This window comes from Metopolophium dirhodum, chromosome 4 (assembly GCF_019925205.1).
Source record: "Metopolophium dirhodum isolate CAU chromosome 4, ASM1992520v1, whole genome shotgun sequence".
Classification (NCBI taxonomy): Eukaryota; Metazoa; Arthropoda; class Insecta; order Hemiptera; family Aphididae; genus Metopolophium; species Metopolophium dirhodum.
Genome location: NC_083563.1, coordinates 29,459,404 through 29,485,414, shown reverse-complemented (window position 1 = coordinate 29,485,414; position 26,011 = coordinate 29,459,404). Strand labels below are relative to the sequence as shown.

General features: G+C 28.5%; 1 protein-coding gene across 7 annotated transcripts; it reads right to left on the bottom strand.

Annotated features, from left to right (window-relative positions):
* Positions 1-1,026: 1,026 nt before the first annotated feature.
* Positions 1,027-25,592, bottom strand: LOC132942509 (uncharacterized). 7 transcript variants are annotated; one of them, XM_061010954.1, is made up of 18 exons: positions 16,046-16,519; positions 12,453-12,513; positions 10,952-11,147; positions 10,661-10,874; positions 9,649-10,588; positions 9,303-9,579; positions 6,956-9,025; positions 6,567-6,688; positions 6,286-6,432; positions 4,100-4,192; positions 3,569-4,015; positions 3,169-3,508; positions 2,931-3,097; positions 2,558-2,863; positions 2,173-2,452; positions 1,979-2,110; positions 1,810-1,875; positions 1,027-1,716 (listed from the first exon to the last, which is right to left on the bottom strand). In XM_061010954.1, the coding sequence occupies exons 1-17, from the start codon at positions 16,075-16,077 to the stop codon at positions 1,829-1,831; spliced, it is 5,871 nt and encodes a 1,956-aa protein (XP_060866937.1). In that variant the 5' UTR covers positions 16,078-16,519; the 3' UTR covers positions 1,027-1,716; positions 1,810-1,828. The 7 variants fall into 7 exon arrangements, with proteins under 7 accessions (XP_060866937.1, XP_060866938.1, XP_060866935.1 ...); XM_061010958.1 differs by having other exon boundaries at positions 1,029-1,716; positions 1,810-1,857; XM_061010955.1 differs by lacking the exon at positions 1,810-1,875 and having other exon boundaries at positions 3,241-3,508.
* Between the last annotated feature and the right edge of the window lie 419 nt (positions 25,593-26,011).

Below are 26,011 nucleotides of genomic sequence, written 5' to 3'. Positions count from 1 at the left end.
CCGATGCCATACAAATTGTAGAACGTTATTAATTAATTAATTATTTGATTTACTCACTCAGGATAGTATTGGTAATAATGTAGGTAATATACTTACCTAATATATGAACACGCATTGCATAATAAATTTGTATAAATGTGAAATATGGTATATTATGTAGGTAGGTATCTATTAAGATTATATTTTGTTTTACCGCGATGTCTTATGTCATAGTTGCCTTACTTCAATCTCATGGTAAAAAAATGTACTAACAAAGCAATAGGTACACGTATCGTTCTCGTTAAATAGGTACCTAACCTATGTCATTGATTAATTAATATATACCTAATAACCTATGAATGTATGTTTAATCAATGCCTATGCATTCTTAATTTGATTCATTAGATTTCCAATCACCTCTTTTTTTTTTCTTAAGAAATATAAAACCTGGTGGGTAATATTTGCATAGTAGATACTGGCTATACGTTATAACTGACACCTTATTTAATACTCGTATTCGAACAATTAACGGGCGTATACGCGGTAATCGCATATAGGTACGCATTAATTGCGAATAAACGTTTTTTTTGTTTTTTATTTAAATAAGGGTTCAACTCTTGAGGTTATTAGCCTGTAAAAATTACAAAATATTATTAATTGAGTATTGGTCTTACAACTATGGGGATACATTATGTTGAATAAACGTTTATATTGTATCAGGTGTCGGATGTGAACTATGCAGGTCTGTGAATGTGGTCATGTGGACGCGATGGACACGTAAATAAAAGATAGAAGACTGGATGATAACGAGTACCTACTTGTAAAAAAAGAACAGCTTTGAATCTTTTTTTAAAAACTTACAGTAGTCAGTTTATGAGCAAATGAACGTAAGAATCGTATTATCATTTCTAATTCAATAAAATTAATATCAACCATCAAGTTATTGGTGTGTATGAGATATTCATATTCAAAAGTAAAATCCTTAACTTAACTTTTAAAACTAAAAATACAAAATTAGACTTTAAAAAAATTATACATATAATGCAATCATATTTATTCATAAAAATGTCTATCCAAGATACAATAAATCTATCCTATCAGTACATAAAATATTAGAAGTAAAGACGAATTTACGTTTTCACTTTATTTTTTTCATTTTTATATTGGCACAAGTATTTGTGAATAACTAATAAGGAACATGTTTTGATTATAAATTATTTTCTAACAGCTGAAGTAACAATTTGTTTATTTTTATATATATAATATATATAAAAAAATTATACATATAATATAATAATAGTTATAATTTTTTAATAAAAAATATTCAAATTAAATAAATAATAAAAACTAGAACGTTTTTTTCCTAAATTGTTGAGGAAATATTAATTAAAACTAAACTTTTTATTTACAAAAAATAAAAATAATTAATTAACATATTATGTTTTATAATACTTTTTACCTATGTGTTAACCACAATATTAAAACATCAATATCTATAAAACTATACAACAAAGATTAAAATATTTAAAAAATATTTTTAACAGTTCAAGTCTAATTTTTTTGCATTATACAACCTAAACATTTCAGGTACACAACCTAAATATTTTTAATTAATTTCTTAAGAATAAAAGTTTTCTCTTTGTTGGTATAATGGAAGAGGTTCTTCTGGTGATAATTCTCGATCATCATCATTTATTGAATAACGTTTTTTATTACCCACTTGAGCCATAGCATTCACTACAATAAAATCATAAATAATAAAATATTAGAATCAATATTTTGTTTACTCAAATATTCAAAACAACAATAGTCAAACAATTTTAAACACACCTTCATGCTTTTTAATCAATCAGTCTCTAGTATTTGTGGGGCTTGCACCTACAACAAAACGTGTGACTACTCAAGCAGGGTAGATAAAAACACAAAAAAATAAAAACAACATAAAAACTCATGCATTTATAAAACTTATTTCATGAATATTTTATTAGGTTCAACTTACAAGCAACTGATTTACTTTTCTCCATAACTTGTTGTGCCAATATTTGATTCAATTGTAACAAATGGTCTCTTTGCTTTTTTTCTTCAATCATCTTCTTTCTGCCAACGGTTGTATATTCATCATTTTCTCCTTCTAAATGTCAATCAATCACTTAGTATTCATATGTTATACATTAAGAGAACAATAAGTTGTACCTGTAGTAAGTATAGGAGTAGATTCTGACAACATTTTCCTGATAGCTTCAGCTTTGTGCATTCTCTTTTTACGTTCGTCTGGCGACACAGGGGCTGACTCTGGAATATAACGTTCTGGTATACATATTTTTCCAGGTGTTCCTAATATACTATCTATAGTTTCTGCACTAAATTTTGCAGGATCAGTCTTGTTCATGGTAGATCGAACCACATCCGGAGCACCGGGCCTAAGAGCTCGTTCCATATCCACATCATCTCGAGCTCTCCAACCACCATCTCTCTAAAATTGTATAATATTAATTTTAAATAAATATATATTATTGTTTCGTGTAATATTAATGTATAATATGTAAACATTATAAACTAATATATTTTTTAAATTTACATTGTAAGGTTCTGTTATAGAAAATGGTCTGACACTTGTCACAGTGTGATGTCTGCGCTTTTCTCTTGGTACCAGTCTTTTTGTTAATGATTCATTTTGCTCAATGTTATCATTTTGATCTTTTTTTGATAATTCTTGTACAATTTGCCTGGCTGCTTCACTCTGATACACTGGTGATAAAGGTGCGTCATCTTTTGGATGATCTTCAATGTTAAAATTTGAATACATATCATATGTAATATTTTCTTGGGTTGTGCCAAATAACTGTTCTTGTGCTGATAATTTTTTGACGTAATTATCTTCAACCTGAAAATAGTGAAAACAGTTAAAAAATAATTTTTATAATCATAAATTAAAATAATTTATTTCTTACTCTATAGTCATGTTCTTCAATAACAGGTACACATTTAACACTAACACTTGTTAATGGAAGACCAATATTACCACCACATTTATCTCTATCTCTCTGTCGCCTCTCTGATTCTCGTTTGACAATTCTCACAGTTTTTATTTCTTGTGGCTTCTCTCTTGGAGTGTAAACTAAAAGAAAATGAAAACATTCCAATTTTATTAAGTACTATTAAAAACATTTCATTTTAGATGTAATTTACATTTTTTATCCTCTTGAATTGAATCATCCAAATCTGTTTCAATCCATGAATCATTTGCAGGTCTTTTCTTACCCCTTATTTCATTTTCATCACTATCCATTTGCATAGATAGTGTATTTGATTTTTCTGTAAGCTGTCGAACTTGAACACTTAAATCCTCACGTTGCCGTTGTAAATCTCCAACCAATAGTTGCACTCTTCTGAGTTCTGCTTCTAATGCAGCTACAGTTGGACCTCCTGCGCCTGTATCTGGTACACGTCTGGAAGACTGCAATTTTTGACGTAAGACTACCAATTCTGATTCTAATCTAGCATTTGATGCCACTGTTTCTTCCAGTTTCTGAAAACATATATAAGTTATTACTTATTTAAAACCAAAATATTAGAAGTATAATATTACCTTTGAATTATTAGCTAATACGGATCTAACTGAACTTAATTCGCGTTCTAGTACATGTTGCTGTCTCCTGTAACGTTCCTCCTCAGCTGGACTATGTATACCTTGCATTTTATGCCTAAGGCCTCCTAAAGCTTTCTCTAATAATTCTTTATCTTGTCTCAAATGTAATAAATTCCCAGATTCTTCTAACATTAATTGATCTAAGTCATATAATCTATCAACTTTTTCCTGTAGATCGTTTACATTTGGTTTTATTCGTTGCCATTCTTTCTTTTCTTCTGCTAGAAGACGTTTTTCTTGTACTTTATCATTGAACTCTAGACGCTCTTTTAATATAGTTGGTGTTGAGAGTCCATCAGGATTTTCAAGTGCAGATCCAGCTTGATATAACGAACCCAATTTTACCATATTATCAACAAGGTTAACTAGAGGTTTTCCTTTTTCATACTGTAAATTTCAATATAGACGCGATATAATTACACACAAATATTATTTTAAACATTAGAATTAGAAATCATTAATTTAAATTACTTGTTTTTCAAGTTCCAACAAATGTTTTTTTAATTCATCTAATCTTTGTAAGTTTTCTAATTTAGTTGGGGTATCCAGCTCAGTCAATCTCGTCTAAAATAATAATAATAAAAATGTTAAAAGTAATATTTGCTAAAACTAAACATGATAATATACAAGGTGATTCATTAAGCGTAAAACACTCATTATCTAATAAGTATTAATGTTTTTGAAAATATTTTTTTTACAAAGATCCAAGTTGTTAAAAAAACAACGTTTTTATTAAAAAATTATATTTTAAATATTTTTAAAATTTTTACTTTTTTGAATGACTAAAATTAAAAAAACTTAAAAAAATATAAGGATAAAAATATTTAAAAATATGTTTTTTTAATAACTTGGATCTTTGTAACACAAATATTTTCAAAAACATGAATACTTTTTGAGATAATCACTGTTTTACGCTTAATGAATCACCCTGTATGCAATTATGAACAAATATCACATTTTAAATTAAATATTTTTTCAATTTTAATTACATTAAAAATATAATTCAATATTATAAGTAGAGAATAGAGATGTGTATAAACTATAAATGAGTTATAAACATAAAACAAAAATAGTTGAATTTTAACAAATAAATAGCTTTTATAATAGTTCAACCTTTAAATCTTATAAAAACCAAAAAATTCCATCATCTTTATACTATAAGGGTGTAACAAGAAGACCTGAAAAATTATATAATTTTAATCTATTAACCCTGATGGAAATAGTTCAATATTATCCCCCTGCTACTTTAATAATAATAAAACAAAGTTTTTAATTATTTGTATAAAATGTACTTGTATACATTACATTGATAATATGATAAACATATAACATTAAAACATTTTATTTCTACAATAATTTATAACTATATGTATTACTGATAACTAGGTCGCGGATTTATTTGCAAATGAATATTCTTCTATGATTCACCTAGAATAATTTTGATTATAAATGTTTCTTAATGTGTAGATTGTACAGTAAATTTTTTTTTTGCATACTTTAGCATATTTTTTGACAGTTGCATAAAAGTTGTATATTCTAAAATAAATTATTATTATTATATTATAGTTCTGTCTTTATTCTAAGAAATCAATTTTTATTACTTCATACTCGTCCCTCAATAATAATTTAATATAAGTCTATAATACTTTTAAACAAAATTCATAAAAATAATGTTATTCTGAATTTTAAAATAATAAATATATATTATACTTTAATTAATTTATAATACTTTTATACTAACACAATGTCATTAAACAATGTTAATTTGCATTTTCTTTTAATAAACTTTTTTATACATATATTTAGACTGTGTAATATTTTTACTCAAAACCGTATGGTTAATTAATTTGTAAAAAAAATCATTTTGCATATTTTTTTGCATATTTATGAAATGAATCTGCATATATCATAGATTTCTATTGCATATAAATCCGGACCCTACATATACCTAACTTATAACTTATAAGCAATAATTAAGGTGTATAATTTTGCATTCATTTTAAAAAAATTGGCCATAATTGTACAACACTACTAGTATTATAAAAGTGAAACAAAAAAATTACTAATAAAACTTCTAAAAATAAATATTACATTTGAATAAATCACTCATAAGCATTTAAGCATTTTTTTATTACTTTTTTATAAGAAATTTACAATCTATTCTTAATTTGAATAATAAAATAATGCAAATGTGATAAGAGTATTTACATATGAATATTTTAAGGGAAAAAGCTACCCATTAGTGACACCACCTATTTTGAGTTTTTTTTTTTAAACTTATTAATCAAAACTATTTAAGTTACAGATAAAAGGTCGTGACACCATCTTTGTTTAAGGCGTCTTGGGGAATTACCTGGAATGGATAAGGTAGATCATTTTTTAATAAGGGGTTAGAATGGAGAGGTAGTTTCATGTGAAATCTTTTGTAGAAAAATTTTGCTTCATCAAGTACAATTGCTATTATTAAGTCATTATGGAGTGTAAGATTGGAAACGAAGGGAGGAGCATTTGTTATTTTTCTTAGGGAAATGTTTTGGAAGGTTTGAAATTTTTCATATGTTTGATTTTTTTTGCACTACCCCAGAGCTGGAGCCTGTAGGTCCAGATGGGTTTTAGAAATTTAAGCATTTATAAATGTTAGAATAACTAAAACAAACCTGGGTCTCAATATCGTTATGGCACATTTCCATTGCTTTACAAATAGAAACTCTTTGCCTTCTTAATTGAATCAATAATAAAACTAATTCTTCATGCGTTTGGCCTAGGAGCTCACCAGCAGAAACTGTCAAGTTCCATTGACTATTCTAATGATTTAAATGTATATAAAGAAATAATAAATTAAAATAAAAATAAAAAAATGAAAATTGCAATAAAACAAAATCAAGCATAAATAAAATCAATTTATTATTTGGGACATTTTTAATTTAACGCGACTTACCCTAATATTTCTATTGCTGGAATAAATATTTTTACTGCCCATTGTTTCATTTATCATTTTATTGATTTCTTGGTATTCTCGATGAACTGGACCTTGTCCAATCGCTGATCCGCAACCGGACACTATGAAATAAATATGATAGACACAGAGTTAAAATATTAATTCATTCAATTTCATAATATATTACGTCACTAATCAGTGTTATTTAATACCTTAGTTTATAACAACCTTATGTATACATCATATCGATATTGATACTTATAATCATTACTTCTAAAATGTACACATTAATAGTTAACTAATAGTATAATTTTTATATAACCTACATATTGTAATATGTTATTTATTTTTAATTTTATAGAAGAGGAAAAATGTTTGTGTTTAATAACCTGGCGAGCTTGTTGGTGTTTCGTCTGAACGGCGACTTAGCGATGGCGGCCTTGTGTTTGATTCGGCAGGCGTCAATATCACTTGTCTCTCGGAAGTACGACTGTACACGCGCGTTGCACCCAACATCACGGCAGGGACAGTAGACATGAGGTCCCACTGTCTTAGCTTCTCCCTGTCCAGTTGTTCCATTGATGGTGGTCGGGTCATCGGGTATAGGCCCTCCTCTAAAAAAGACTGGGATCCACTCTTGCATCTACCCTTCTTAACTGACCGATAATCGTCCTTATATTCTTTATGACGGTCAAATACAGCTTCATTAACATACATTGCTTCGTTTCTTTTGCTATTCAAAATATCTGCACTTTGACGACCAGTCTTTTTTTCAGGTTCGGCATCCAAATTATCTAAAGACCTTGATCTCAACGGTAAGTTTACAATTGCCAATTCAGTTGCTCTAGGTGATTTCATTTCTGCTGTGCGTAATAATCGTGATATTGCCTCTTTAGGAGAGGTACATTTTCTAGGTTCCAAATTGCAATAAACACTATCATCCAGCACACCTTCAAGTGAACGACTTCGGCGACGCATTGTAAATCCTTCTGCACCTTGCGGTTCTGGAGTTAGTGACCTCAAATTTCCATTTGAAATATCTGAATAATAATAAGGGGCACCAGGTGCTGGTTCAGAATTTTCTAATCTTCTACTCTCTAAACTTTTACAATAATTTTCATAGAACCTATCACATTCTTCTATATTCTGTTTATCGAGGTAATCATCTAAATTTATATCTATTTCATACATGCCATTTCTACTTCCAATTGAATCTAAATCTCCATTAAAGGCTGTTTGTTTTTCTTTTTTACCAGAATCTGAATCTGATTCAGAAGCAGATTGTATTAGTGATTCCATTTTTTTTCTAATAGATTTAAGCTCATTGTCTTTATCAAAGTTCATGGGTGGTGGAGAAACTAGATCACTATCTGAAGAGTCATGGGTATCTTCGTTGGTTGCAGCTCCTAAATAATAAGAAGCTGGTCTAAATGTATCAGATAAACTAAATCTAGGATGACAAGGAGTATCAAGTGAATCTAAATCTTTTGAGGCTTCATCATCAGCATCTGAACTATCCGATTTGATTGAACTGTTAATATTGGTCGACGATTTCAGAATGTCGGGTAAAATTTTATTTTTTACCTCTGTATAAACTGGTTCATAATTAGAATTATTTTTATAAGCTATGTATTCATAATGTGATTTTTTGTCTAGTTTGGGTGATGGAGCAAGTATAGGTCTAGAATTTTGTGTCATTTCAACATAATTTTCTTGATCTTCAGTATCAACTATCACTAACTTTGATTTAGAAATATCTTCTTCTAATGCTGACTTTTTAGATGGTGTCATAGGCAAATAGTACTGTTCATCATTTGGATCAGCTTTTTGTCTCAAGACATCTACAACTTCTGGATCATCTTCGTCAGTTGATAGTGTTTCAGTACGCTTTGAATTTGGTATAATAGGTTCAATAGGTTCTGTATCACTTGATGTTTCGTATAGCAGCGTTTCCGTGTCACTAAATACACAACGCTCGTTTTTCTTTTCAAAATTTGCTAGTAGATCTCTAACGGATTGAGGATTTTGGGCAGTTGAATACCTTATGTCTTCTTTTTTCAATGACGAAATTTGGGCTTCATTAGAACTATATGAAGATGATTGAAGTGGTTCTTTCATATCATTAAATTCGAAATTTTTAATTAGATTTTGTATTCCATTTGTTTTCTTACCAAAATCAAATTTCAATAGGCGATCAATATCAGGGTCTTTAGATGAAAGAACACTACCCATTTGTAAAGTGTCATATCCACTGTCTGAATGCCTACTGTCTACTAATAATGTATCATCTTTAAAATAGGAATTTGTTGAACTTGCAGTCTCATCAGAAAGATGTTGCTTGACCACTGGTTTGGTATAAAAGTTAATTGTGTTGGTGTATTTTGAGTCTGGAGTGATTTCGTTGACATTTTTTACTGCTGACACTGGAGTATCTACTTGACTTTCTCTGTCTTTAACTTCTAGGATAAATAATTTTCCAAAATTGTTAAATAATCCATTGTAAAATACTCTTGCACATGCAGTTAGAGCGAGCTTCGGACAAATCCTTAAAGGACATCATCCATTTGTAAATATTGGGTTAAAATATTAAGTACTACTTAAAGTTAGTTGACAGAATAAGAAGAATATATTAACCACAAACAAAGGCATTCTACAAATTAAGTAATTAGAATTGCTTAACTTATTTTATAGTAAAGGTAAGCTGATAATATAGAATTAATATTTAATATTTCTTACCTTCATCATCTGAATAGTTGAAATCATTTTCAATTGTTAAGTCATTTTTAGAATAACTAAAACTGTCATTGTTATACTTGCTGTTGTAGAAATTATTAGTACAATTTACAATAGCATTTTCTTCATTTTTAAGTCGATTATCAGTTATTTTTTTGTAATACTTAGATAACTCATTTTGAGCTGAACCACGATTAGAAGATCCGGAAGACTTGCGAGTTAACGTAGATTGAAGCATTCGCTGTTTCCAATCTAAAAGACGTTTCATAGATTCTTCTCTCTAAAAATAAATTTATGTAAAGTATACATTTTTTTTTAAAGCGTTTTTGAAACAATTAATTTTACTAACCTGTTGTGATTTCCGTTCTTTATCTCTAGAATCAATGCTATTTCTTCTTTGTAAACTAGTACTTCTTTTATGTTCATTCTGTTCATAATTACGCTTGTCAGCATTCCTAGCAACTCTAGCGCTAGCTGATCTATTGAAAGAGTTAACATATTCACTCCACCTTTTTTCTTGTTCTTTAATATAGTTTCGATGACTTTTCATTTGTGTGGAAGACCCATCTACTGGCTCAGCTTTTATATCATTTAGATAAATTCCAAGTTGCCTCAATGATAAAGCAGTTGTGCGATTTAAGTTTGTTTCTTTACTCAAACTCTGAGAAGCTTGTCTCATTTTTTCTGCATATGCATTTTCTGACCAATAACTATCTGAATTATCTACAAAATCTAAACTAGATTTTGGTCTATTAACATGTTTAACTGTATTGTAATATTCAGGAGATTTATATGAAGAATTTGTGCTTGGGGTTGGTGTTTGGTAAGCACGTCTTACATCATATTCTAAAAAATCAGCACTATGGGGTCTGTAAGAATATTTTTTTTCTCTATATTTAATAGGACTTGGTACATATTCATCAATAACTTCTTCATACTCGCTATGATTAGAATACTTGACATCATGACGTCCATATGTATCGGGTGTTCGACGTTCAGAATTATTTAATTGAGACCTATTTAAATTTTGGACTAGTGATAATGGCTTATACTGAGGTTGAGCTATTTGAGGATGATCTTCGTGTGGTTCAGTCACCCGCCTAGGCTTTGGGGGTGCATTGGCATAAAGAGGTTGAGCAATTTGACTGTTTTGAGCTTTGTAAGTTATATCATTGTTGTAATATGACCGTGGTGTTGAATAGAAAGATGAACTTAGGAAACCTGAATCCATATCATCTAACTTATTAATATATTGGGATCGTTTTATGTTGTTTCGTTCATTGTACCTGCTATTAAACACATTAATTTTAAATCAAGTCCATAGAAAATTGTATTTTTATTAATTTAATATAAATAATTACCCATAGTTTTGTTGAAGAATTGATGCTAAGCTTAAAGCATTCATCCACTGAACCATTAGCTCTCTGGTATCTGAAGCAAAATAATATGTTCTCATGTTATCATGTTCAGCTTTAAAACTAAATTTTCTGTAAACTTTATCTTCTGATGGACAACACGGAGATATTTTATATGACGGTAACAATATTGAACCTAAAAGTTTTTCTTCCTCTTCATCTAGATCAACAAAAAACCAAATAAAATTGTAGTTTTCAATTTTCAATTTTAAAATAATTTGTTTAACAAGGACTTACTTTTATAATAAAAAAGACAGTATTCAGAAAGAACAAACCATCGTTTCTTCCATAACATTAAACCTTCGCTTCCTTGCTTGTAAAGCCAGCCTTGTAACGTAACAGAAGCAGATGGTGGTCTTTTGATGAGAGGTGATTTCAAAGGACTAGATCCAATCATAGCTCTCCTCATTGGTTGGGTGACCACAACAGAGTTCTAAAAATTATAAAAAAAATATTATTAAAATGCTTAACCTTCACATTTTTACCATTATCAATGATAGGTATATTTAATTTATTTCATATAATAATTATTTGAAATAATTCATCACAAATTAAATTACAATACAATCCTAAGTTGTATATTATATACTTGAGCTTTGACTGTTATAAATTATAATGTTATAATAATATATTTTGAGTAAGACACATTCATTATTCTCAAATTGTGAAAAAAATTAACATAGTAAATGCTCAAGATTAAAAAACTTTTATTCCTCAATAGATACATATTATAAGTAAGAAGTACTAATTAGTAATTAACAATAAAATGTACAAAGTAAATTAAATTAAGGTAGTAACCAACAAATAAATTGTTCAGAATATTTTTTATATAGTTTAACTAAACAAATTTAAGAAACCCCTCCTAAATAATTATTCTATAAATGTATAAAGTTTTTATCAAAATAATTCATTAATTCAATCAATTTTGTTTATGGTCGTTTTAAAGTATATTAGGTAATCACATTATAATCAACAATCCCCAATTTGGTAATTTAATGTTTTTTTTTTACCAGTTTTTTTTTATTTATGTTAAATTAGTACCCATATAATAGTTAAATATATTTAAACAATTTGAGTACAATGTACTAGTAATGTACTAGGTAATAGTATCATTATTTAAAATTGAAAAAATAATACACATGTTACGGCTATCCCTGTATGAAGCGCAATAGTAAATGTTTTTTTTTTTTAATCCACCAGTGGGAGTTAAAAGTAACACATATAATATATTTATAAATGTACTATTGAAAGTATAATCAAACATAACAATTTTAATCTTGTTAGAAATAAATCATAACATGAAAGATATTACAAATTACAATCATACCCAGTCCCCCACTAATATACAAATCACGGTTCAGTGAATCGTTACAATATCTTGGGATTTTTTTTCTTTGGACTAGAGAAAAAGAGTGTACATGTCATGATGGTTTTTTAATATCTATTATAACAGGTGGTCATGTTTTCTGAAGCTACAAGGTCATCTTTCCTAGGAAGAATAAATTCTTTATTAGGTATTTACTGTAATTTCTTATTTCTTATTTTCTACTACATTCAAATAATCACATTTTATTCTCTTTGGACTAAATTATTTATAGATTTCAGTAATTTGGTTACCTTACTATGACTAAAAACAAATACATTTAATTAATACTCCATGTCTACATTTATATCTAAACTGACAGAATCTTGTAGTTTAACAAATATTATTTTCATTAAAATAGTTTATTTTCCTTACCTTTTTTAATGTGGCCATTGTTACAACTGTGGAACTTGCTGACGTTGTAGCTGGTTCTACCCTATAAATTTTCAAACATTAAGTTAAATTCAATTAACAATTAACTATTTAATTAAAAACAATAAAATCAATCAATGGACAAAATTAGTGTTATAATATAATTTTCAATAAAAAAAATAATCTTAATTTCCTATATGGGCATGTATGTATAGCTATAATATTATATATTATATTATGATAAAATATATACCTAAATAAAAGCTCTATTTCGGGTATACATTTAACAGAAAAAAGTCAAACAAGCAACCTAACAAGCAAGGCTTCAGTTCATATTGGTGCTCTATAGATAGAAGATATTTGTTTCTGTTATCTTGTAAATTATGTTTATTATTATTATTTAAAAATTTTCATAATCATAAAATATATATAAAAATTCTGAGGTGCTATTAACGAATAAACATTTCTCATCATGTTACATTGTTACTTATGCTATTGTTTGTATTATTTTAAACTTCTATAAAATTTTCTGAAAGTAAAAATTATGTCTTCTTCCAAAATTAATTTATACATCGATCTGATACTTAGGCAATTTTTGTCAACAGGTATAATAGCAGTGGCACCGATGTCTATGTTAAGGTCGGGCCATGGCTTGACCGTTTTTTTTAAAAATGTGGCAAGTAGTCTCCATTTTATTTGCATTATAACTTTATTATGTGTAAATGTATTTTAGGTTACCACCATATTAATTAAATAGTTAAGATATTGAGACCACGAAATTTTGAAATTGACGGACTCATTTTAAAAACTTCGGCGCTACTGGGTTTAAGGAATTGCGAACGTTAAACTCGATATCTAAGGGTGGACTGAGAATAAATAGAAAAATATCAAATGTTATATGTTTTTGTTGATTTGAATAAAATTAAAACATAATTGGGAAATAAAAATGAACAAAACTAATAGGTATTTTAACCAATATACCTATAACAAAATGTCAAAAAAAAAAATGTCTTGTATACAATAATAATAATATTGGTAGGTAAACCCAAAATTACCACAATTATCGGGATAAACTTACTGGGCCGCGATGCAGGCCGAGAGTTAAAGCAAATTTTAATTGGTACCTATCAACATCAAGATTTTTATATGATTTTAATATTTTATACACGTCTATATTTCTTCTATCTTCTTGTGTGAGTTTATATTTTATACGATTATACATTTATACCTGTATATTAGGTAAGTGGGCCACAAAGTTGTTTATACATAATTAGTGGTCCGCACAACTAATGTCTCATTTTTATTAATTATTTATTCTGAGTAGAACTGTTAAAAACTTAAATGATGTCTTCATATTATATGTTTAAAACAAGCAAAAATAAATTAAAACTCAGGGGTTTCCAATTGTATTATATTTCAAACAGTTGTTCGTCGTATGTTTCGTATGCCAATGTTCGAGACCAGAATTCTAAAAATATTAGGCTTCACCGTACAATAAACAAGGGTGTACACAAAAGCCCCCTTATAACAACCCTCCTGTTAACAAGGGACGTTTTTACCCCAACATGGCTATAATTTGCACATATTTTTACTTCAGTGATGTATCGTGGTATACTCATTATTTATAAACTTCTAAAATGTAGTACCAGTAGAGTAATTTCCTTCAACATTCTAATATCATTATCACATAATAATTAAATTATGTTATTTTTTTAGAAACACAATATTTAGAATAATTATTACGCATAAGTTAAAACAATAAAATTACTATGTCTAATATATACTTGTGTTCATTGGTATTTAAAAATGAAATGCCTATACATTTTTAAGAAATTCTATATAATTATAAAATTGACGACTACCGCTGACTAGCAGCATTCGAAATAAATATTTATTAATACTAGCAATCAACAATAGTGCATTAATGCTGGCAATTGATTTAATTATGCTGATAACGGAGATATTATATCCGACTAAGCACTCACCCCATGCCTATGTAATTTAAATGCGCATTAAGTATTTTTATAAGAAATATTTTCTTGATTTATGATAAAATTCTTATTAATAAAAAAAATGCGTCTCTCACATGTGTATTTTTTTAACAAGCAACTTCACGCTGATTAGTGATTTACTATAAAGTAGTAATGGATTTTAGAGCAAAAACACATATTATTTAAACCAAAGAAAAAAGTGGGCGAAAGGAAGGGGTTGGCGTTTCATAACCTTTTAAAAATTATATAAAATATAAACACCAAACATACAATTTTATAAGAAATATATTTTTCAACTCCAAATAGTATAAAATATTTTAGAGTCAACTTTTAAAAATGTTTATAAAATAGTTTAAAGTTGAAAATATTTAAGTTAAAATTACACAGTTATTAATAATAATCATATTAATGTTTGTATTTTTTTAATCTATAAGAATACTTATATTTTATTTTGATTATTTCGTTTTTGTTTTGGTAATTATTTATTTTATGCCAAATCACTGAATAAAATACAATTTTTATTATAGAGAACATATCTACTATAATTTTATTGTATTATTATAATGCTAGATCATAATTTATTGGTAGACCGCACATAAGGAGATTTAAACATAGATCATTTTTAATAATAAATAGATCATAAAACGCACTCGGAAATTTAGTTTTCATTTTTATTGGCATAGACGTTTTAACATTTAGTTCTGATATTAATATGAAGTGGATATGGTAACGTGATTTATTAAATTAACAGAAATAAATAAGTAAAAAAATTGTTTTATAATAATGATGGGTGGCTTCTTTTTAAAAACGATTAATTTCAATTAAATCTTGCTATCTTTATAAGGTTATATAAATGTATTGTGCAGATTATAGTACATTTTTATGCAATAAATTGATATTCAAATTATACCGCATAATTTTGGTTTTGTTATGTTACACTTAAAAAATGTACAACCATTACTAAATCGTTAGTATTCATAGGTATCTTGTTTGATTGTTATTATTGTGATTTTCTATAGGTATTTAGTGAAAAAAATTAATATTATATATTATACACACAATACCGTAGTACCATACATATTATACCAAATATTATACTCAGTAAAAACATTGAATGTTTAAAAAATGTATCAATATAATTTATATTTCTTTGCTTATGACAATTAATTCATCTATAGTTATCACTTATCAGTTATCACACTAAATATTTTAAAATTATTTAAAAATTTAAAATCTAAGGAAAAAAGTAGGAAATAATAAGTGGGTATAATATGCATTTTATAAATAACATGTGCCGGGAATACAATATATTATAGTATAAATAATAACCATCAACTAGTTGTCCACCATTTTATCGATTAGACGCATAGCGGTAGGTTCTCATTTACATTTTACGTATTTTACGACACCTTGGCATTCATTCATGCGTGTTTGACACATACACGCATACAACGGTACACCTACTTCAGTGTATTATTTTTATACATACTCCAAAAGAAATAAGTATAGGTATATTGCACAGTGTACATTGTACACACACACGCACACAATTAAATAGTAATTTTCGATATGACACACAAAATACATAGCGCTCACTATACTCACCATGACCAGAAATTCCAAAAACAGGGAAACATTGTATGTAGATATCTCGTCGTATTCTACGCTGTTATATTGATGGAATGCTGTGAAACCACTATGGTGCGTTTTTTATTTCTTTGAGTTACAGTAGTATTGTATCGAACGGTTAGGTCGTTACACTCGAGGCGAGCGTACAATAACATTTTTGGATGGCGCTTCGAACAAATCACGACAACCACCCACCAGACCAATTAACCGAACAAAATATAGGTCATGTGACACTCAAATCATAATATTATTAAATCCATTGATTGGGAACATGACAAACAATAAAAATTAACAATATTAGTTTTTTGAAAAAGGTAAAACAGAATATGAATGCTAGGAGAAACAACTAATGAGTATTTGTGTAGTTAAAAACTAGCAACTTAATGCCTAGAACGTTTAACGAGCTACTCGCTCGATTATCCGATGCGCGGCACATTGGAAAATGCACTGATCGACTGTACGAGATTTTCCGTATGTTACCATTTTACCAAGCAATGGAAAAGGGTCCGCATGCGCGCGCAAAAAAAAAAAGAGGAACAGTGTGGGTAGCAGGTTCGCACATGCGTCCAAATGCTGTGGCCTAGATACACTTGTTGTGTTTTGTCGTCTCCGTGTCCATAACCACTGACAAACATAGAAATGGTGAGGTTTCTATAAAAATATACTTATCCTAGTACAGTATAAGCAAGTATATGATGATGTTGTGGGAATGCGTGAAACTATTCGACGATTAAAGAGAAACTTGGATAAATTGAAAAAAAGGAAAGTCAAGTTACTTAGAAAAAAGCTAAGACAGAATCTATATTGTGTAGTTATACTGCACAGTGTTTTTACTTCCTAGGTTTAGGGACTAGGGATATTGGCTACTAAAGTCATTTGCAGATTAATACTTTTTCTGGGGGAAAATTCGTTATAGAACAGCGGTAGATAGCAGTATTATAATACGCTATATTATATTACACACAAATCGATTATCAGACTGTGTATATTATATTTATATAAATAGCAGTTTTATCTTGGAAAATAATTGACCAATTATTTTTTATTTAGTTGTACGTATTCAATTAGTCTAATTAACTATACATTGTAATTATTTTAAAGGTAATGTAAATGACTTTAAATGAACAAAAATATTGCCAATAGTAATACTTATCAAAAAAATAGTTGCTTACTTTTAAAAAGAATCGTTTCTGTTTACCAAAAAAATATGTAAATTAAACTTTTTAAATTTTTACCGAAACGCAATATATACGTCTGTTTTTAAAAACAAAAAACAGTTATTGTATAATTTTATTTTATACCAAAACAACTATTTAATATAATAGTTTTATTATTTACTACATAACTATAATACGTGTATATTCATGTTGTAAGGTATAAAACTATAAACTAATAATAATTTATATTATAAAAAAAATAGCTGGGAAATTGGTATATAATATGAATAATACGATATAATACTATGCCTAACACTTTTAAACAGTAATCAAATCAGACAGTACACCGTGTTTGTATCTAACAGAAACATTTTTTGGTTAAGGAAATGGAATCGGTGATTTACTTCTTTGTTTAACCCACGTGGGGCATAGGAATTTAGACGTGCTATAATTCCAACGTACCGATTGATCTAGTGAAGGGATAAGAATTCTAAAAGCAGATTTGAATTTGTCGTCATGTCTACTTGATATAGTCGTCTTTCCTAAATTGTTGGTTTTATCCCCCTAAATCATAAAAAATGTGTACTAAAAAAGAAAATAGAATATTTAAATTTTTGGAGAAGTCAACATTTGGGAAAATAAAACACTATAAAACAAAGTACTAAGAATAAGTCGTACCAGAAAATTTTTGATTTTTAAATACTTCATTAAGACGAATAATTATATTTTTATATTAAGTTGCATTTTATTCCATTCTACAAATACAAGATTGAATATTATTTGACATCGAAAAAATGTTTTACATTAATACAGAAATATGCTCTAGGAATTAAAAAGTCACTTAATATGCAATAATATGCAATAAAATGCATTACCTATAACTTGTTATGTTTTCGTAGCTTCGTGATTTAGTTTCTAGGTTACTGAACGCTAAATAGCCCACAAAAAAACATGCAAGTGGTGAACTTCTTAGTCCTAATCATAATACATAAGTAGGTAAATTCGTTATAAGGTATTTAGGTAAATGACTAATGAGTAAACAAATTAATTTTAAAAGTAAGATCAAATAATATCATAATAAACCTAATCTAAAAATAACTAACTACAGCAAACTGTAACTACTAAAATAATGTAAGTATTTACTTAACAAAAGTAATATTATAATTATTACGATAACAAAGACACATGTTATATATAATTATATAATGTATATGTAATTAATGGAGTGTGTTAAAAGATAAAATTAGAAAGGTAATGAGCCGTGTCAACGATGCGACAAAAATATATCTTGTTAAATGAATCCTTAAATAACAGACGAGTGATTTTTAAACCGTAAATAACGTTCGCATTTTGAAAGATAAATCCAGAAGACATCATTAAAGTTTATGAATAGTTAACATTCGTTTCATGAAACAGATACAGTAATATTAATCTCTATGCAAAAGATAGATTAGTATTGGTTTTTACTTTAATATATATTTTTATTCCGGTAAACCTAAGATTGTGTTTTTGTTAAGACTGGACGGGTTGAAAGATAATTTTCTATTTTAGTAATATTAATGATATTAAAATAAAAAATCATGTTAATATTATGCTTATTTAATTGAAAATTTTTAGAATGTTAGCGCACTCTTTATTTTCTCACCATGGCAACATAATATCATATTTTCGTTCAGCAGAAACAATCTTTTATTATTAGAATTAATATCAGAGCAAATTGATCTATCATAATGTAAAACTTAAAGTTAAGAACATAATCTGCGTTTGTACATTGGCTTTTTTACAATACTTCAATTTTGTATGCATGTTAAATATTAAAATTTAAACATGCTTATATATCACAGTTCACAGAAAAATTAAAATATCGAAATAAAGTCAATGTAGGTACAGTGTACACTACTAACAGATAATGTTCTTTAGTTCTCAACTTGAAGTATGATAATAAGTCAATTCACTCTAATTATAAAATTAACAAGAAACAACACAAGATTAGTTCTGCTAAATGTAAATCTGCTTTGTTGAGCGTGGGTCAGAGAGAAAACAAATAATGTGGTAACATACCTAACGTTAATTTGTCATAATATTATTATAATAATTTATATTGTTTGTGTTAAAATCATAATTAGCGATAAGTAAAATTGAATTATGTATGGGATATATATTTTTCAAATTTAGTTTAAACCATGCTGTTTGAAAATATTTATTGAAACGTGTGAGGTTATTTTTATTGTACTGATTGGATAGTATACCAAACTTAAATTTATATTCGTTATTCGTTATTTGCCATTTTAGAATTATGGTTACTTCAATTTTCAAATTAAATTTGGTGACCCTTCACAATATCAAACAACGTACAGGCACTATGACGTAAAATAATTTACATATAAATTATTGAATCAAATATCAAGCTATACGCCTATACAGCTATAATATGTTAATAAATTATTTTTATTATTTCCTTATGTTAAGCTAAGTTTTAACTTAATGATATGTGAGGGACCGTTAGTTTCCTCCACAAATTATTCATGTGAAACTTTTATTATTTATACTATGCACCAAAAATTTACCTATTGTTTTAAATAAAAGATTGTAGATCTTTACATGCAATGAAAAAAAAAATTTGATAATTAATTTTCTTTGTATATTAAGTATAGCCTAGTACTTACATGATATTAAATATATTATTATTATTTGTACTCATAATTATACAAACGAAATTCCGTACAAATAAATTAATAAAAAAAATATACCTACATAGGTAAAAATAATAAAAATTAGACATTGAATATTTGAATTAAAACAAACGATTTATGTATTACTAATTCCAATTAACTAACTAACCTGACAATTTAATGTTTACTAAAAAGGATATTAGGATGGGTGGACATTATATTATATTATTATATTGCAGTTCTGCAAATATCTTTATATGACCTTGTACTTGATGTTTTATAAATATATACATAATATAATATAATATAGTATAATATACTATATGCATTGCGGCTCATTGCCAGCGCATAATACGTTGGTTGTTAGTATTATGCGTCTATGCCTTTACATTTACTTAGAATGATGTGTATTATTGAATAACACGTATGTTTATTATTTGAATAAGGATCAGTTTCCATTTAAATGACAAATTATTAAATTCCTAAAATACGCACGTTCTGTACGACTATGAGATAAATACTATACAGTGAAACTTTCATATTACGAATTATCATGGGGCATAAAAAACATTCAAATTTAAAAGAATTTCGTTAAATAGAATTGAATAAATTTGGTTCTAATTTAGTTTAGTTCTCAAAAATATTTCGTTAAACGGAAAATGTTGTTAAATAGAAGTTATATATCGTTATATGGAAGTTTCACTGTAGTTATTTCTCGACCTCAATAAACCAAACCACTTAATAATAACTCAAAAATCATAAAAAAATGCGGTCTTTACTATTATTAACCCATAGAGTAATTTTTGAGAAGACGAATTATTTCCCTGGATCTATCCGATAACATTGCAACTTGATATTTGAAATCAAGGTAATCATTTACTGTAATGTAGTGACGTACTAGCTTATATTAGAAATTTGAAGAGTTATACACGATGGGGATATCAGTTGATATTATTATGACATAATTACATATTTAATTTTATTAATACTGTTTTACTTTTTTTTCGTGAAAATGTACATATATAAAGAGGATGCCACCGCGTGTGAACTCCCGATTGTGTTTTATCCGTCTTCCAAACGTACAACATAGCACATTTTAGTATTTTACGTTTACAGTAATCCATTTTAATTTTGAAGAAAATTTACAAAAAATGTAGTTTTGAAACTTACTTTGTAATTAAAATATCCTATAATATCCTTAAGGTCCTATAAGGTCAATAAGGTGTCCTAGATAATAATCTTACCTTTAAATTGTATGATATTATTAACCGAGTTAATTAGGATTATTAAGAACGTAATAATTCTTAAATGTGATATTATATTGAAAGTTTCTAAAGGCGCGCGTCATGAGTGTGATGTCACAAATTCGTTTTCTTCGGCTTTTCCGAGTAGGCGGTCTACACCAAAGGAAAGCCACGCGGCTTGTTTCAATCGGCTATGCTGCGTGTGTGTGGACGTATTTTCGGCAAAGCCACGCAAGCATTAGTACTTACTTTTATACATTTTTAATATTAAAATTATTTTTTAAATCATTGTAATTGTAATTGCAAAACAAATGCCACGCACTAAAAACGCCTGGATGCGCCTTAAGACAACTCGTCATGCAGGTGTGGCGTCCCTTAATGAATAATATATTTATATTTAACCAATTATTATAATAACTAGTATTATGGAGTATACAGAGTGTAACAGAAAGAGCTGACCAAAAAAAAAAAATTGATGCTACTTAAGCGTACAACAAAAATTGTTAAAATTATATGATTAGTAAATAGTTTAAGAAATATACCCATGTTAGCAAATTTCTAAAAATAATATTTTTAAAAATGTTATTGCGTACCAAATTAATTTAATCAAAAAAATATCGTTATCTTAAAAAATAAACTACTTGATTTAGATAAATAATTTTACAATCCAAATCGTTCTCATAATCAGATTCACAAACTGGCTATTTCGAATTTATTCAAAAAAATTTAAAACTAATTTAAAATTTTTTATTTTCAGTGTTAAAAATAAAAATATTTTTTTTATTACACGTTTAACGTGGATATAAATTATATATAAAAATGTTTTTAAAATATTGGTTAGAACAAAAGTTATTTTAAAAGTCAGTTCTTTCCGGTTCTTTCTGTTACACCCTGTATATAGATATTATATCGTATTTATAACCAATGATATAACCTGCTATGCCTAATTAATTAAAACTATTAGGTATTTCAAACTATTATTTCAAAATGCAGATAACCGGAATTTATTTTTACAAGGGTTTAACCTCTACAGTTTGGAGTTTCAAGAATTTACTATAATCATAATATTGCCTTTAAAATACTTAGGGCCGTTCTTACAATGTCCGGTTAAGTGTCGGTTAACGCTAACCGACTGATAACAGATTTTATTACCGGCAGGATTCGGCCGGTAAGTGTCGGTTAACTTTAACCGGACATTGTAAGAACGGCCAATAATATACCTAATGTATAACAATGTTGACAATTTATTTCAATTGTATATTACATTGAGTATAAAAATACTTGTACAAATATAATCTGAGCTATTAACTATAAAAATAGTAAGACTATTAATTTGTTCCTACATTGTATTAATTTGTTTTTGTTTATTTCATTTTTGATAGAAGCATGTAATGTACAAGACAGTTGTTGTCTAGCAACTAAATAATTTATAAAATGTTTTTCAAGTTTCTCCATACGAATAATACTAGTTCGAAGTATCGACTGTTTATAAATGATAATAAAAACCATCTGCAACTTGCAAGTATCTAGAAGGTGACAGTTTTAGGGAGTTTAATTTAATTATTTAATTTGTCAGAAGTTTATTCTTTAGTTTTTAAATTGTTTAGACTGTTTAGACTTTTAGAGCATAATATAATAGGTATTCGGTGCATTCCAAACGGCTCCCGTCGAAAAGATCCCGTCACCCAAATTTACCTAATGTATGATTCTTATATTTTTATAGTTTTCTATTATTTAACACATTTTTTAATATCAAATATTTTTAATTCACAATATAAATAGGTAAATGATTTTTATAATTTACATATAATATAAATTTTTAAGCTATTTATTTATATTAAAGAACTTTAATAAATTATATTTTAAAAACTTAATGTTAAATAGGTTACAATGGTCACATTAATGGTTAATAGATGTATATTAATGTAATTGCTGATTATTATTATTATTGTTTTGTAATAAATAACGATGAGGCCGGGGTTCGACAATGCGAAAGCAGTTCCGTCCCCGCCACTCCCGGTTCAAAGTAACACTTCAAACAGGGGAAAAAAGGTCACATTAATGGGTGGTTTCTTCCATCAAAAGTTTCACTTGTAGATTTTTACTCTTTTCACATTTACATTCTCTACATACTAGATAAATCTTAATATCTTATAGAAATACAATTAAAACAAAAAGACCTATTGGTAATTATTTTCGTATTTCATACATTTTAGAGTATATACATAATATACAGGTAAATCAAATTAATATAACTAATATTAGAATATTAATTTTAAGCTTTACTATTTAAATCATATTTGTACTTTTCTAAAATCCTATTTATGGGGTCTCATTACTAAATCTGGATCAGATAGTCAATACACATTTTTAATTTTTAGTAAATCTACAAAATGTTCCAAACCACGTAGGGCTGGGCCACAAATTAGTGTTTTATCGACAACATATCCTTGCTTTGGAATCATTTAATATAAATTATTAGGACGGTAACAATTTGTTGATTAACTATGCATATTGTATATAAATTATCCAAATCTATAAATAATCTAATCGTATCAAAATGAGAAAAATAAGTACCTACTGAATGTACATACTATAAATTATTATATGTTGTAATGTTGTAGGCATGAACTATCCAATATTCCAGTGGTTCTTATTTATTTTAGGAATTTACATAATTGTATCTATTATAATAAGTACTAAATATTCTATAATGAATAGGTATTGTAATAATATTAATTATACGTTTATTGTTCTTTCAGTAAAATTTGTCCCACGCTCCAATATTAGCTTATAAGAAATAAAGTATTAATTAGGTACTATCAACTACTGTTATGTTAAATATTGTTGAATAGGTATACATACAGTTAGCTGTTAAGTATCTATCATACCAGTTATGTATCTATATTCTATCATATAAAAATCTTTAGCAAAATATTTTTTTTAACTATCATAATATTCACTTTAAAAATTTGAAAAACCTTATCCCTCACCTTATCCACACATCATTACAGCCAGAAGGTATGCTATTTCTTCTCGAGAATCAATTCCTTTCAAAAAAACACGTACTTATTGAATAAGACTAACAATTGAAGGTTCAAACGTACAATACTAGGCCGAGGCAAGCAAATACCATAGTATACCAACTTCAAACCATCTCATGCAGACAACAGACCACATACTTCCAGGCTACAATGAATTGGTAACATTAAAAGTATTCAAATTACATTTTAAACGTTGTATTCAAATAGTTACCTAAACTAATTATCAAAACTCGAAATTGTATTATTAAAATACCCGTGTATTTTTATATGATCAATGAACTTAATGGTTCAATGTTACGTGATAATATTATAGGTACAATTCTACTTATAATAAAACAATACAGAGTAATATTATAAGACGAAGAAAAAATATCGACGGCAACATTTGAACAAAAACCTTCGAGAAGAACCCACAGTTACCTCGGATTAACATAATAATAATTCTATGATTACGATTAAATACTCTACAGCCTCGGGGCATTAAAGTCTTGCTATATAGTCGCTATAATACTCCGTGCGCGCACACACACACAGAGTCATCAACCTTGTCACAGGGAATGCAATTACCAGTGTTTGGAATTCAGTATTCACTAGGAAATTCTGGGTAGCCGGTTGGTGGACAGCTATGATTTCTAGGGGGCAAACTGTTCGCATTCCAACACACGCTCGCGAGCGCGCGCGCAGACTCACACGCACACACACGCACTAAAACAACATAATATTAATACTGTAATATTATACCCGTGTCCGAAACCAAATGCAAATCTTTAGACAAAATATGTTTGAAGTATTTTCCGAGGTATTTTCAGTCTAATCAACACCACGGTGTAAACGCCCAGGTCGTCGAACGATTTATATTGTATTATTATTATTACTATAGGTATAATATAATGTCATATCTGAGTAAAAGGTGAGATGTTTTTTTTTTTTTAACAAAGGTACGCTTACCGTTCCAAACATTCACCGGCATAACAACGAACGATAATCCTACGCGTTAATCCTGTGATCTGGCACTGTACTGAACACGAAACAAATAACACGAACACATTACACGCACATCCGCCGCACTGAAATCGGACGGAAAACGAAATTCGACGTTGGTGTATAATAATAATACAAATGCAATATAATAACGGACGTAAAAAAAAAAAAAAAACCGACACCGTACGAATTTCTGATAGGTACACGACGATGATAATAATGAAATATATTATATTAATATTTATGTACACACGCGGCGCGCGCACACCACTAAGCGGACGGACGAACGAAAGAATTTCGAGTTTCGACGGAGTGCCGAGTGGGGTTTGGGGTAAAAAGAAGAAGAAGGAAATAATAATAACGAAAAAAAATATTAAGCGTAGCCGGGGAACGCAACGAACAGTGCAACTACACACGCCACTATGTACGGTGCCTTGTCAGCAGTGGCGGCAACAGTCACGCGGCAGTGGTGGTGGTGGGAGTGCTTCGGCGGCCGAGGATCGAGATACGCGGTGCGCGCGCTCGTCGGTCGTTCGACAAACTTGTTGAACCCAAAAACTGGTTGTCGGCGGCGAGAAGGCACGCCACGGAGTAACGCCGGGGTCGCCTTATTATTATTATTATAAGACTCTTTGCGCGCGGGCCACAAAGAAACACGCCGGCAATAAAATATTTTACTGGCTCTCCGCCTCTCCCTCCTCCCCAGCGGACTTTGACTCCCTGGATATCCGCTCCAGGAAGGCAGTCACGTTCCGGGCGGCGACGGCGGCGGCCCAACGGTTTTTTTTATTTCTCTTTCTTTTCCCGCCGCCGCTGCCGCATCCTGGGAACCAATGGGCCCGAG